Source organism: Sinocyclocheilus rhinocerous, unplaced genomic scaffold, assembly GCF_001515625.1.
Source record: "Sinocyclocheilus rhinocerous isolate Xijiao unplaced genomic scaffold, SAMN03320098_v1.1 scaffold216, whole genome shotgun sequence".
Lineage (NCBI taxonomy): Eukaryota > Metazoa > Chordata > Actinopteri > Cypriniformes > Cyprinidae > Sinocyclocheilus > Sinocyclocheilus rhinocerous.
Window position 1 is genome coordinate 95,853 of NW_015661078.1, and position 14,237 is coordinate 110,089.

Consider the following 14,237-nt stretch of genomic DNA (forward strand, 5'->3'; position numbering starts at 1 on the left):
ATTTCGGTGCCACTTAAATGCCTGAGCGATCGATTTAAATATTTGTCCTGGTTCTCCAAAATAGACGTAAGAAGCATGGGCGTCGGTAGGCAATTTTTAGCGGGGCTATAGCGATTAGCTCCATAAACTGTACACAAATTCGTGATCGCCTCAGAGTCAGTCCCCTTTAAATTTCATATGAAAACGGCGGCAGACTTCGTCTCCTCTCCGTCTTTCAGCACGCTCTTCAATCCGCAGACCCGCAGCGGCGCAGCGCGAACGGACTCAAACAGAAACAGAGGACACAAGGTGTGTGTTTATCGATAGATTGTTATAATATCTGTATATGTGCAGTTCTCTGTCATAAATACAGTTTACAGAAGGTCACGAGGGAGCAATCGGTTTCCCATCTACTGTAAAGTTTTCGCTGCGTTCACCCCTCATCACACCACAGCTGTTTCCTCGGGCGAAAATCTAGCCCTCAACACATATGAACGCATACTTTATAAAACGATCATGTTGCTATTTTTTATTTGAAAATGTAATATTTAATATAAAACATTACAGTGCATGTGGCATACCATACAGTCATCGTATCGTAAAAAACTCAATCGATACCCAACCCTACTCGATGAGATCTATATGTGTACGGAGTTTCATATGTATATGTGCAAGTATGCATGAGATAAGGACCACCGGATTCCAGGGGGCGCTGTAGAGCCCCTCTGCCATGCCCGTGTACCAGTCTCTGCTAGGCTTGAATTGCCACAGATTCCAAGATGTGTGCCAATTTTCAACAGTTTTTGAGCCCCAAAAGCCCCAAAAACCTTGACGAAAAATAATAATAAAGAATAACAAGAATAATCCTTAGAAAAACAATAGGACACTGCGCCCCCTAGGGGCTAGGACCCTAACAAGATAAATCAAACATGCATGCTTATGCTCTATGCAAGTGCGCTGATCAATGTTTTTATGTGAATAAAAGCCTAAATTAATTCTGCAAAATCACATAAAGTGATCGTGTCTCTACAGGAGACTTGGATTAAATGTCTTGATTCGTATGGATTATGTTTACAATGTCTTCATGAACTTTCTGATGCATCAAATTTTTGGTGTTTGGTGTTTAATAAAGTAATTGAAATAGTTACACTACTTATTACATTTTAAATAGGGTAACTTGTAATCTATTCAATTTCCAAAGTAACCTTCCCAACACTGATCATATCATATACACACAGAAATTCAAAGGTATTCACGGCAACCAATCAAAATAAAAGTTCTGTTTAACTTTAAGACATTGTGTCAGAAATATATTAGTATTGAGCAGTAGGACGTACGTAATATTACTACTACTACTAAAATTAAAACTTTATTTTTTTAAGGAATAATCACACAATATTTCTTCCATGTTTTAATTTTAATAGTAAATCCTCTTTTCTTGCCAAAAAATAAAGTTTGTTTAATTTTCATTAATTAAAAAGTAAATTAAATTAATGTATTATGCCTTCATTTGATAACCAGAATAAATTAAATACACAACACAGAATTTCTGAAAAAAAAAAAAGCATTTCATAAGGCCATTGTTAGAATAAATTTGAATAAATAAAATGTTTTTATTAATTCAAATAATTAGACATGCTAAAACACAGAATTTGGTCACAATAAAGCATAAGGTGAGAAAAATTACACCTCAGTTTCATGATTTTAATGAATTAGACATGATTTTTGGTTAATAAAACTTATTTTAACCATTAAAAAGGAGTCCAGAAAAATTTGTGGAAAAAAAAAAAGAATCTAGAATAATTAAAACGGAATTTGGGAAAAAAATAAAACGGAATTTGGGATATTAGTTGTAATAGCCTTTCAGTGGAAAAACAGAAATCTCTTAGGTTTCATTAAAAATACTTTCATTTCTATTTCTGAGATGAATTAAAATAAAATGGGTTTTGAAATACATGTTTGGAACAAGTAGGTGATGACATTTTTTTTATTTCTGGGTGAACTAACACTATTTAATTATAATAAATATCCAGGACAAAGTTTATTTAAAAAAAAGACTCACCTGATCAAACGCTGGGTAAATGTAGTCGGCAAACTGAATCTCTGCAATAGCGGTGGCTCCCGCCACAGCTGCGCCGATCCCAAAACCCACAATGCCTTGCTCACACAGCGGGGTGTTAAAAACACGGTCCTTACCTGAGGAGAGAACAGGTAAATGTCAATCAACTCTGCACTCAAATCAGTCTAAATGAGCATGTTTTTAATCAGCATCTTCACAACAGGTACCAAATCTGACATGCTCATCCAAAACAAGCTCCTAACAAGCCCATATGAGACAAGATGTCAGTTACAAGTCATTTGCACACAAACGCAAACATGGGCCGTGATGCAGCTGCAGCTGAAGTTTTGATGACTGCCATGATGCTTCAACAGACCGTGTGCTTTTAATATTTGTTAATATTTTTTATAGTTTTTATGTTATGAAGCATTAACCTCAAACTAGGGCTGCACGATAAATCGCATGCGATATTTAACGCGCATCTTGTCAGAAAGCCGGTTCTGTAATCAGCGGTAAATCTCCATCACGTGCGTGCTTTCCATAAAACCTGCCGCAAAATTTTTTTTTCATAATTGAATTACATTACAAAACAAAACAGGGTAAACATACACAAGATCAGGAAAACACAAAAACAAAGTCTGTTTTCTGTCTCCCCTTTAACGCAGTAAAGAACCACATGAAATAGTCTCTATATTTACAGCGGACAGTTATTTTCATTCATACCAGAGCACATGAACGTCTCTTCCACTGAAGCTTCACTAACACATAAAGAATAACTAAAGACGTGACGCTTCTGTGAAATCACGCATGAAACTCTTTCTACACTACACAGAGTAAAAGCAGTTAACGGATTGTTCTGGGCACAACTCAAGTTCACCTCAATGGACACATGCTGCCGATTACCACAAAATCACTGACTCCTTTCACAGTTTATGAAAACAAGCCAAAGTTGCATTTCACAGTAATAAAGTTATAATGTCAAAGTGGCAAGCTATCATGATTCATTGCACACTGTATGATTTTGGCCATGATTTTGCCATCGGAGACTAATTTCTGGGATCCTTCACTCTTAAAAATAAAAAGGTTCTTTATTGGCATCGATGGTTCCATGAATAGGGTGGCCAAACGTGCCATTTTTATTGGACACGTCCTGGCCAGGATTTCTACATTGCCTAAAATATCCAGGTTTTGGCTGTTTGCGCTGCGCAGACCGATCTGTGTATGACATCCTTGAGAGCTATAGAGAGCAGACGGATCCTTATGCTTTCGAGTCGCTCTCGCGGTACTTTGATGTCATACAACGATCGGCCTGCGCAGCGCTGCTTCAAGTCGAATGAACGAACACATCTAATCTGTACGTGTTTTTGCATCGCTTCGACCGTTCTCTGTAGATCCCACCTTCTCACGCGCCACGATTGGTCGATTATGTACAATGCCTGCACGTTATTGGTCAAGCTACTTTTCGATCATTACCTTCAGCAAGTATGAAAACAGGAAAACAAAGCCAAATATAGAAATCCTGGCCAGGACGTGTCCTGTAAAAATGGCACGTATGGTCACCCTATCCATGAAGAACCTTTAACATTCAGGGCACCTTTCCATTCCACAAAAAAAGATTCTTTACAGTGGAAAAAGGTTCTTTCTTTAGATTATTAAAATGTTTTTACACTAAGAAATAATGGCTTGTTTAAGACAGGGGTGTCCAATCCTGCTCCTGGAGGCTCAACGTCCTGCAGAGTTTAGCTCCAACCCACCCTAACACACTTGTCTGGACGTTTCTAGTGAGTCTGAAGACCTTGATTAGCTGGTTTAGGTGTGTTTGATTGGGGTTGGAGCTAAACTCTGCAGGAAAATGGCCCTCCAGAAGCAGGCTTGGACAACCCTGTTTCAAGAAATGATCACTGAAAGGTTCTTCGGGGAACCCCAGATGGTTCTTCTAAGGCATGACTGTGAAAACACCTTTATTTCTAAGCGCATAAAGGATTTCAGTTGTCGTAAAGTAAAATTGTGAGCCTCTGACAACTTAGCGTGACATTTTGTGATGAATCTTAAGTTCTGGCAGTTTTGCACTCTTGTAGTCCTTTTGTAGCTCCGCCTCTTTTCAGCGCTGCGCTCGTTGTCTTCTGTCTTCCGTTTGTATTTCCAGAGTGAGAAGGTAAGCTCGTACCAATTTATGAATGAACCGCTCATTTTAAAATCTTCCCGGTCTACTGACATTTGTTATGACATCCCTTTCAAACATTACAATGCTCATGATAACTTTCATTAACTCGACAATAAGTAAATCCACTTCACCAGCTAATTACTCCTCAACAGCGATGCAATAGAGCTACTCCAAAAAACGAAGGATCAAAGACAGAATTCTAAAGATGGCTGCGTGCTTGTTTCTTTGATGCATAAGACAATAGAAGGTGTCTTGTACTGGACGAGAAGTGCTGCAACAATTGTTGTTAAGTGCCTCAAATTGTGGTTAGACTTGTGCCGGTATTCGGTAATGCGATATATCACGGTAATGAATATGCACGATGGTTAATGCACATAATGACCCAGACTGGAAGATTTTTCAGCACATTTGTCTTTTGGTGGCTTGAATGAAGTCTATGCTTTATTTAGAGAAAAACAATAATATAGATGGCACTTGTGTGTGCTAGAAACAGCCGTATTCTGCTTACTGCCAAACACACACACACACACACACACACACACAACACTGAATAAGAATGTGACCCTGGAGCACAAAAGCAGTCTTAAGTCGCTGGGGTATATTTGTAGCAATAGCCAACAATACATTGTATGGGTCAAAATTATTGATTTTTCTTTTATGCCAAAAATCATTAGGATATTAAGTAAAGATCATGTTCCATGAAGATATTCTGTAAATTTCCTACTGTAAATATATCAAAACTTAATTTTTGATTAGTAATATGCATTGCTAAGAACTTCATTTGGATCTGCTGCGGTCTATGATGCTATCAGTAATATATAGTTTATATTTGCTTGTATGTTTTGCAGCTATAGTTAGTTATAATTCTTAACATACAATTGTTTTGATTTATTATTAACTCTTTCCCTGCCAGTGTTTTCACTGTTATACAGTAGGAGGCGCTATTACGCATCTTCTAAAAGAGTACTGAATCTCTGGATCAAGAAGAAGTGAAGAAGCATAACAAGAGATCATGTATGCAAGCAGATGCATGTAAAATAATGTGGCGATCAAGCATTAAACAGCATATAAATCAAAACTGCCTAACGTTAGCGAATGAAATGATGACGCAGGAAGTGGTTTAGGACTGTGAAGCTTTGCAGTGTTGAAGTAGTGATCCACTCCATCTGTGTCTGGATTATTGCTCTGAATCTGATCTGGATGTTGTCTTTGACAAAAATGCGGTCTTCTCAGCCTTTTGTTCAGGAGCTTAATTTTTTATTTTTTTTATGAAACTTGCCCACATTTAAGTGTTGATAAAAAAGAATTCATGAAGCTAGAATAAAATGGGTTGTGTTTGTTTGTTTAAAAGCAGAGACTCTGTTCTTTCTTTTGACATATTGCATGTTCAAATATTCATACAACAAAATATTCTGGGGGCCATGAAGAATTTGTGAAAATGATCAAAAATGCTGGCGTTTTTTTTTTTAAAGGGGACATCGGACGCAAAATTCACTTTTACATGGTGTTTGAATTTAAATCCCCACAAATCATAAGCACTTTCTCAGAGCGAGCCGTTCAAAGAATCTGGACAAAGTGACTTCACTTTGCACAGGCCCCTCCCACGACTGTTGACGGACACTGCTGTTTTAGCATAGACCCGCCCTGAGTGAGCTGTAAACAGTCCTTCATCGTTTCGACGCCGCAGCAGATGTAGACAAGAATGGCTCCTAAGCGATTGAGGTGTTCTGTTGTTGGATGTAAGAATGAACATAGCAGTCGTCATTTACTCCCGACATCTGAGCTGCTGAAGACACAGTGGATTACTTTTGTTTTTGAAGGGAATGCGCCCCCCAATCTACATAAATGCGTTTATGTTTGTGCAAATCATTTTACTCTAGACTGCTTTCTGAACGAGGGACAATTCAAAACTAAAAAGTTCAAACTCAAGGATGGATCAGTACCCACTGTTCATGATCCAGCTGCACCTCCAGAAGAAGTCAGTCCCACACTTTATATTTCTTATGATTATTTGCAAATCGCCTTTCCTCTTCCACTGAAGAGAGGGGCGGGGGGAGCAGTAGCTCATTAGCATTTAAAGAGACATGCACCGAAATGAGTCGCTGTGTACAGAGCTGTTTTTGACAGGGTAAAAAGGGTGTTGTTTTACACGACCGCTGAGGAATTTTAACCAAAGCATGTTGCAGACATTTCATGAAGACCCTAAAGAATCATACCAACTTGTGGAAAATGGGCATCCGATGTCTCCTTTAACGCTGGCGGGGAGTTAATTTGTAATTATTTTAAAAAGTACTTACATATGTAATTTAATGAAAACACACAAATAAATTTTATATTCAAAGTTGGTAAACCTATTAATTAAAAAAAAAAAAAAAAGTAGTAGCTGAAGAATCATTTTGGAACCGGATCGTGATTCGCAGAATTGGAGTAGGATCGCATTGTGAGGTGCCTAAAGATTCCCACCCCTAACATCCAGTGTACGACCCGCTGACAACGCTGAATTGTGGCTAGACATCTTGGCTACAATTTATTGTACAATCTGTCAAGGTATTATCTTAAAGCAGGCTTAACATGCACATCCACCGAGAATGCAGAAGGACGATTTAGACTTAACGACTGCAGAATAACAGATTTGCATACAAAATAAGCACTCTAACAAAAATACAAGGTGCACATTTCTGCTTTTAAACCCTCCAGAACGTCTTGGCCCATAAACCTCCATTGCAAACATGATTTGCTTGTTTCTACAAACCGAGAAACAAGTCAAAATGTGAACCTGGACCACAAAACCAGTCATAAGGGTCAATTTTTTAAAATTGAGATGTATACATCATCTGAAAGCTGAATAAATAGCTTTCCATTGATGTATGGTTTGTTTGTATAGAACAATATTTGGTCGAGATACAACTAGACTTAAGACTGCTTTTGTGCTCCGGGGTCACAAATGATTCTTTCTAATTTTAAACCTGAAACGATCCTTTAAATAATGCAAAAGAAAAGGAATTTGCTGGTCATTTCAAAGTTTTAGTCGACTCACAAATCACCATCCTCGAAATAAAAAAGCTTCTTTGTTGAATAAGGAATGCATTCAACAAGCAGCTGATGGGCATTTCAGAGATAATACAGTGTTTACCGGCCGCAGTCCACAATCCACTTCACAGAAAGCAATTTAAAGCAGACAGAAGGAGCTGCGTGTTCAGACGGTCAGCGGTGGCACTGTATTACGGCCGCGTGTGCGTCAGTCTTTCACATGTTGACCTGCATCCGCACCGTGCAGAGACTCTCTCAAATGAGTGCCACGAAAACCCCGTTCCCGTCTAACGAGACTGCACGGAAAATAATGATCCCTCTCAAAGGTCAACACCTCTGACGTCAATAGCAAACAAAAGGCACCCACGCGGCGGGAGTCATATTGGAGTCGCGGATCTGTGTTTATTTCAAAACATCACAGAGTGTCTCTATATATAGCGCTTCTTTCCAAAACGAGTGGCAAACAGCAGATGTCTTGTTTTTTAATCATTACCATAATGTCTGTTTTCCTCCTCTTTCCTGACTCTCTGCGGCCGCATAATTTAACTATTTATGGCTTGTGAAAACTGTAGAGGGTGTTCTGTTCAATCTGAATCTACTTCATTTACTCTTGCATAATTGATGAAGTGCAACAAAATGAATGGCAAAGAGCGCAAATGCACAAACATTATGATGTTCTACTGAAAGCACATATTAAATTTGGTTTAGAGGAGCTTTAACAGAGCAATTTGTGCATGAATATTCAGAGGAAAATGCAAATTATCAAAATGTCATGTGCATATCACACCAGATTAGAAAACAAGCTGGTTACAAAAAAATTAAATAAAAAAATAACCCGTTTCAAAGTTGTTTCTATATTAAACAAGTCAGATGTGTTTTTAGATGAAACATTAGAACTGACCGGATTCAAGATGCAAGACAACAACTTAATATTTAAACAGTATATACAGTAAACACATTGTATTTATTGATGTGTTATCAGAATCATCTCATTAACCCCTTGGTGAATATAGTGATAAAGGGAAACTTTTCTAATATTTAAAATATTATAAAAAAATATATATTTTTAAATACAAGTTATATACTGTATATAGTTTGAGGTTGAAAGAAATCTCTTCTGATCACGAAGCCTGCATTTATTTGATCAAAAATACAGTAAAAACAGTGAAAATAAGTGATTTCTATGTGAATATCTGTTAAACTGTAATGTATTTCTGTGATGCGCAGCTGTATTTTCAGCATCATTACTCCAGTCTTCAGTGTCACATGATCTTCAGAAATCATTCTAATATGCTGATTTGCAGCTCAAGAAACATGATTATTATTATCAGGATTCTTTGATGACTAGAAAGTTCAAAAGAACAGCATTTATTTGAAATAAATGCGACTTTTAATAGGTCACTTTTAATCAATTTAATGCATCCGTTATGAATAAAAGCATCCATTTATTTATTTATTTTTTTTTTCAAATCAGCATATTAGAATGATTTCTGAAGATCATGTGACACTGAAGACTGGAGTAATGATGCTGAAAATACAGCTGCGCATCACAGAAATAAATTACAGATGACTAGAAAGTTCAAAAGAACAGCATTTATTTGAAATAGAAATCTTTTCTAACATTATAAATGTCTTTACTGTCACTTTTGATCAATTTAATGCATCCGTGCTGAATAAAACTATTACTTTCTATCAGAAAAAAAAATGGTCCAAAAGCTTTAACTGGGTCCTGCATCAAGACAATGACTCTGAACACATGAGCGGTTCACCAGTGAACGATTAAAGCAGAAGAAATGTAATGATTAGTAAGGGCTAAGTCATAGTTCCAACCTTAACTAAAGAGAAATGTTAGAGAAACACCTGAAAGCAGTTCCTGCCATCATTCAATCAGAGTTGAATCAGTGTCTAATGAAGACTGGCTCAAACAAAGCCAATGTTCTGGACTGATCTACAGTTATTTGTGCTTAAGAACTCAAGTTTTTACCATATAATAAAGCCAAAGAGTCACATGCTTTTTCCAGCAAATCATTCATTCTTTGATGTTTGCTTAAATTAATAATATACAAATTGTACAAGAAAATATACAAGTTTAGTGTTATTTGTTTTATTTAGTTCCTTTATTTAGATACAGGACAAGATCTGACCTCAAGGTTAAGTTCATGCTGATTTATGCAGCTTTAAAGTTTTAGCAGCAAATGCAAACACACTTGAACACCTCTTAATATGACCGATTAACATACTAGCAACTAATTACATCCAGACAGACACTAAATGGCCAAATGTGCAGAATACAACAGACACACTGCATGAATTACTGCATCCCACAATGCACTGCACTCAACCTAACTTTACATTTCCAGTGTGATGAACAAAGTGATCACAGGCACTGTTATTTTAGCATCACTGATTATAGCTTTTGATAATATTTTATTTTATTATCACACACACTCTCACACACACTCACACACACACACTCACACACACTCACACTCACTCACACACACACTCACACTCACACACACACTCACACACACACACACACACTCTCTCTCACACTCACTCACACTCACACACACACACACACACGATTTTATTTTTATATTTTCTGTTGTCATTTTCATTTTAATTAAAGGTTTAGTAATTTTTTTTGTCGTTTTTATTAGTTTATTTAAATTTGGTCTATATAGTTTATAATAAGATTTAGTTTTTATTTAGTTTTAATTATCTCAGTACTTAATGAGAACTATAATAGCTGGAATGTTTTTTTTTTTCAGGTAATGGAAACGTTGTTTATGGTTTGAGTTGTAGTTTTATTTAATAAATAACCCTATTTTTTATCTCTTTTTGACTCCCCATTTGATCATTCTCACAAAAATAGAACATTGTTACACAAAACCAATTTCAAATTTAAATTTCGAAACATTTAACATTTATATTTCCCAGCTGATAACGGTCACCACTCACACTTAGCTTGCTTACAATTTACCGTGTACTGCTTATGTTTGAAGTATGCAGTACACAGTGAATAGTAAGCAGGTATTTCATTCTAAACTCAGTCTTCAGGCAGGAACTGTGCTGCCATCTAGTGTGAGCGCACACAACACGCAGGTGAGCACACTTCACCTCATGTGTCCTAGGAGCATGAAAACTCACCGTATTTATCTCTGAGGCCGACTGTGCATCGAAACACCCCACCAAACGCCACATCTTCACCGAAAATCACTGCAGGAGACAGAGGTGTTAATATATCGCACCAGCTGATGCACTCAAGACCCTCAGTTACACACTGAAATGAGAGGTTAAGCTGCTCTCGTACCTGCGGTGGGATCGCCGGCGAGCGTGTTGTCCAAGGCACTGGTCACAGACTGGAATAAATTCATCTTCTGTGTGGGGCCTGCAGAGACACTCAAGTCAATCGTACAGCAAGAGTCAGCTATAAACACCTATTCTTCTATTTCGCTGCTAGTAAACGTCAGAGGAGGGTTTGTGGTTTTGCGTTTTGTTTTCAGATGCATTGGTAATACAGGTATTGTCGGTTTATATGCACTGAAAAATATATATATTACTAACATTATAAGTGAACCTCAGGAAACAGACATTAGGCAGCATAAGACAGGTTTACACAAATAATCATTTAGCAAAAAGGCCTGAAAATTACCAACCACAGAGATGTTGATTGTGTCATTTTGGTTTTTAAACAGCATGATATGCAAATGTGTGCATGCTGATTATGCATTATTGGCATAATTTTGACATTTTACACCTTAGCACCTTACTTAATGAAACTATAATTTAAAAATAAAAAGTAATACGGCAGCATTACAATGCATTAATGTTCTACTCATTGACATGTTATGTGGAAAATTTGTAACAAAATACAATAATTTATATTATAATGATATGCAGCGATTATGCATGTATGTGTGCAATTATGGATACCGTACTCATATAATATGAATATGACATACAAGTATGACTTAAGATATTGTTTTAACTGTTTTAATAAAGGGAACTGTCAAAAAATGTCTAATTAGTATTTTCATAAAATAGTTTATTTATTTTTATATCTTATTTTTCCCCATCCAGCCTCTATGAAATAATGTGCTCATTCCACTTTAGCAAACTAACCCAATCACCTCATAAGTTACATGTCAAGTACCATTGTGGTCACTGTTTGAAATTACTTGTATGACATTAATTTTGCCGTCATATATTTAGCTGCGGTGTGAGTTTGTTATATAGTCAGAATTAAATGAGATTTTGATTCATCCTAACAAGCACTGTATTTATTCATTTGTGCATAATGACACAACTCAGTCAGTGTGTATTTGAGAGCAAGACTGACACCACAGCAAAGCCAGGCTTACGTATTATGAATATTATTTAATAGCGAGTCCTTCTTTCCTGTTCTGCAGCTCCACTGTAAAGTGTAAACAAGGGCATTTACCGTACTGAGTAGGCGCAGGGTCAGGGTGATAGGTGAAGTGCGCTGCATGTCTCCTCTGCGCTTTCGGCTCGGCTGTGCAGTCAGGGGACCGTTTAAGCAGAGTTAACCCCAAACTGCTGCGCACGCCACCGGTTAACCCGGTTAACGAAGACTTAACGGGTGAAGCTCTCAGAAACAGCCGCGTCGCCGCCATTGCGCTGGAAACCTAGCAGGACAAGCGCTCTGACGTCAGCGCTCACATGGACAAGCGCCGCTCTGATTGGCTGGACGAGTGGGAGGAGTTTTGATTGACAGCGTACGTCACAAACGGGCCGTGTTTCAACCTATGGTTTCAACCTAGAGCGCAGTGAAGAGTTATGGAAGAAAACGCTGTCTAGGTAGGACGCTCACTAGGTTTTGAGACACAGCCATAATGTTCTAATCGTTTTATCTGGTTTATCGTAAGTTTATTAAACATAATTTGAGCTTGGAATATCACAATTCACGAAATTACTTGACAAGTAAATCAAGAATATTTGGCTTTATTTTAAAAATCACGTTTATTTGTTGCCTGAGTCATTCTATTTAACCCCTTAAAGGGATAGTTCGCCTAAAAATTAAATCTGTCGTTATTTACCCACCCTCCACTTGTTCCAAACCTGTATGGGTTTCTTTCTTCTGTTGAACACAAAAGAAGTTATTTTGAAGAATGTTGGTAACCAGACAGCTGATGGCAGCCATTGACTTCCACTGTATTTTTTTTTCCTACTATGAAAGTCAATCAACATTCTTCGAAGTATCTTCTTGTGTGTTCAACAGAAGAAAGAAACTCGTACAGGTTTGGAACAAGTGGAGGGTGAGTAAATGATGAGAGAATTTTCATTTTTGGGTAAACTAATGCATATGTGCTAATATATTATAAAATATTACACATGCAAACATGTTTGTTAGTTTTCTTTAATCACAATATCACAAACTAAAATGTTTCAAACAGCACATTTTTGGGAGAGAATATTTTTTTCAGTTATTATGGTTTTGGTGCCCACAATTTTTTTTAGTATCTTAAACCAAAGTCAATTCCTTGATGCCATCACACAGGAAGGGAGATAATTTTTGGTGGGATTTGTTTTGGTGGAATATTCAAGGGGGAGCCTTCAAGAATATTCTATAAATGCAAAATGTAGAAAGTATTTTAATCCATTGACGAACACAGAAAAGTAATCATGCATTCTGACGAAATGGTATCAAGACAATAAACACACTGAATAATGAGATGGCCGTGAAAACATGTCATTTTGCATACTTCCAAGAAAACAGCATTATATGTAACAAAAGAATACTACATTTGAAATATATACCTGACAAGGTGTGTTTATTTGTCATGTACACTTTCTTAGCTCACATCATGTAGTCAAATACAATCAGAAACAGTTAGGAAGAAACGGACAACAAACATGAATGTGTTTACCGCGTCTCGAGGGAAGTGTTAAGCACGATGGCAGCTAGTGAAAGCGGTTTTGACTGACAGCTTGTTTAATGTGCGTTTAGGAACAGTGGTTTTGAGTCCTGCAGGCTTCATCATCTCCATCCTCGTCATTTCCACAGCGTCTGACTGGACGTTTTCACACATTCAGAAACATCTAACTTCCTCCCGCTGTTGCACATCTTGGCCAGGTTCTGCAGCAGTAATAGAGAAAGATGGTTAAAAAGTTGATTGATAAGTTGAACTGATTGATAGTTCAGAGGTTTTTTTATCAAGTAAAAGCACTTTTAGTGTAATTGTAGAAACGTCCAGCTTCAGCTGGAGCTTCACGTGTCTTTCTGTTGTCAGATCTTTACTGATTTTGATCAAGTAAATGTCAGAATAACTGTAGTAATATTTCCAGATGAACACTTACTGGACTGAAGCAGCTCAGCTTTACTTGATTCTCCATCAATCATGTTTTAGAGTCTCAAATCTGATCCTCAGGATCTTTTGAGGAGCGTTTATTTCTTCATCTCTCAATCATCACTGGATTGCATTGCATTATATGTTTGGATCATTTCAATCTCATCTTACTAAGACACATTATTGGAGATATAGAGTGATGACTGATATTTATATCATTTTTTTTGCAAGTAATCCGCTATACTTCCTTAGTAAGTGTTTTATTTTGATTGTTTTTATTTTATAATTTCTTCTTGTTTATAAATGGTCCAGCGGTATCATACACACAGTGCTGTATGATGGTGTTTCGGGACGAATGATGGACTGATCATCACTTACACTAGCAGCTCTGGCGATGCTGTTGGGAGACTGAAGAGCCGCCAGTTCATTGAGAATCTTCTTTAAATCACCGGCACACGCTTCTGCTGGAAGTGACGGTGATATAACAATCATCACCATATTAAAACAGCCAGAATCTGCTTTATGCATGTTGAGTAATCAGATACAAGAAATTTAGTTAACATTGCTTTAAAAAAAATTTTTTTTTTTTTTTTTCAAAGGTACACTAAAGTTTTACATATAAAGAAATAAATAGCATTCTTAAGAAATGCATTTAAAATTATTGATATATAGTCAAAAAAAAAAAAAAAAA

General features: G+C 37.0%; 2 protein-coding genes across 2 annotated transcripts in view; both read right to left on the reverse strand.

Annotated features, from left to right (window-relative positions):
* LOC107726253 (2-oxoisovalerate dehydrogenase subunit beta, mitochondrial) overlaps window positions 1-11,925 on the reverse strand; it is a 76,990-nt gene extending 65,065 nt beyond the window's left edge. Inside the window, exons 1-4 of the mRNA XM_016535783.1 lie at window positions 11,680-11,925; window positions 10,549-10,626; window positions 10,386-10,454; window positions 2,042-2,175 (exon numbers count right to left, since the gene is read on the reverse strand). Coding sequence (XP_016391269.1) covers window positions 2,042-2,175; window positions 10,386-10,454; window positions 10,549-10,626; window positions 11,680-11,872 — 474 coding nt within the window. The 5' untranslated portion in view covers window positions 11,873-11,925. The remainder of the gene's footprint in view (window positions 1-2,041; window positions 2,176-10,385; window positions 10,455-10,548; window positions 10,627-11,679) is intronic.
* Window positions 11,926-12,660: 735 nt separating this feature from the next.
* Window positions 12,661-14,237, reverse strand: part of LOC107726228 (dual specificity protein kinase Ttk-like) — a 12,247-nt gene continuing 10,670 nt past the window's right edge. The window contains exons 22-23 of the mRNA XM_016535751.1: window positions 13,925-14,010; window positions 12,661-13,335 (exon numbers count right to left, since the gene is read on the reverse strand). Coding sequence (XP_016391237.1) covers window positions 13,252-13,335; window positions 13,925-14,010 — 170 coding nt within the window. The 3' untranslated portion in view covers window positions 12,661-13,251. The remainder of the gene's footprint in view (window positions 13,336-13,924; window positions 14,011-14,237) is intronic.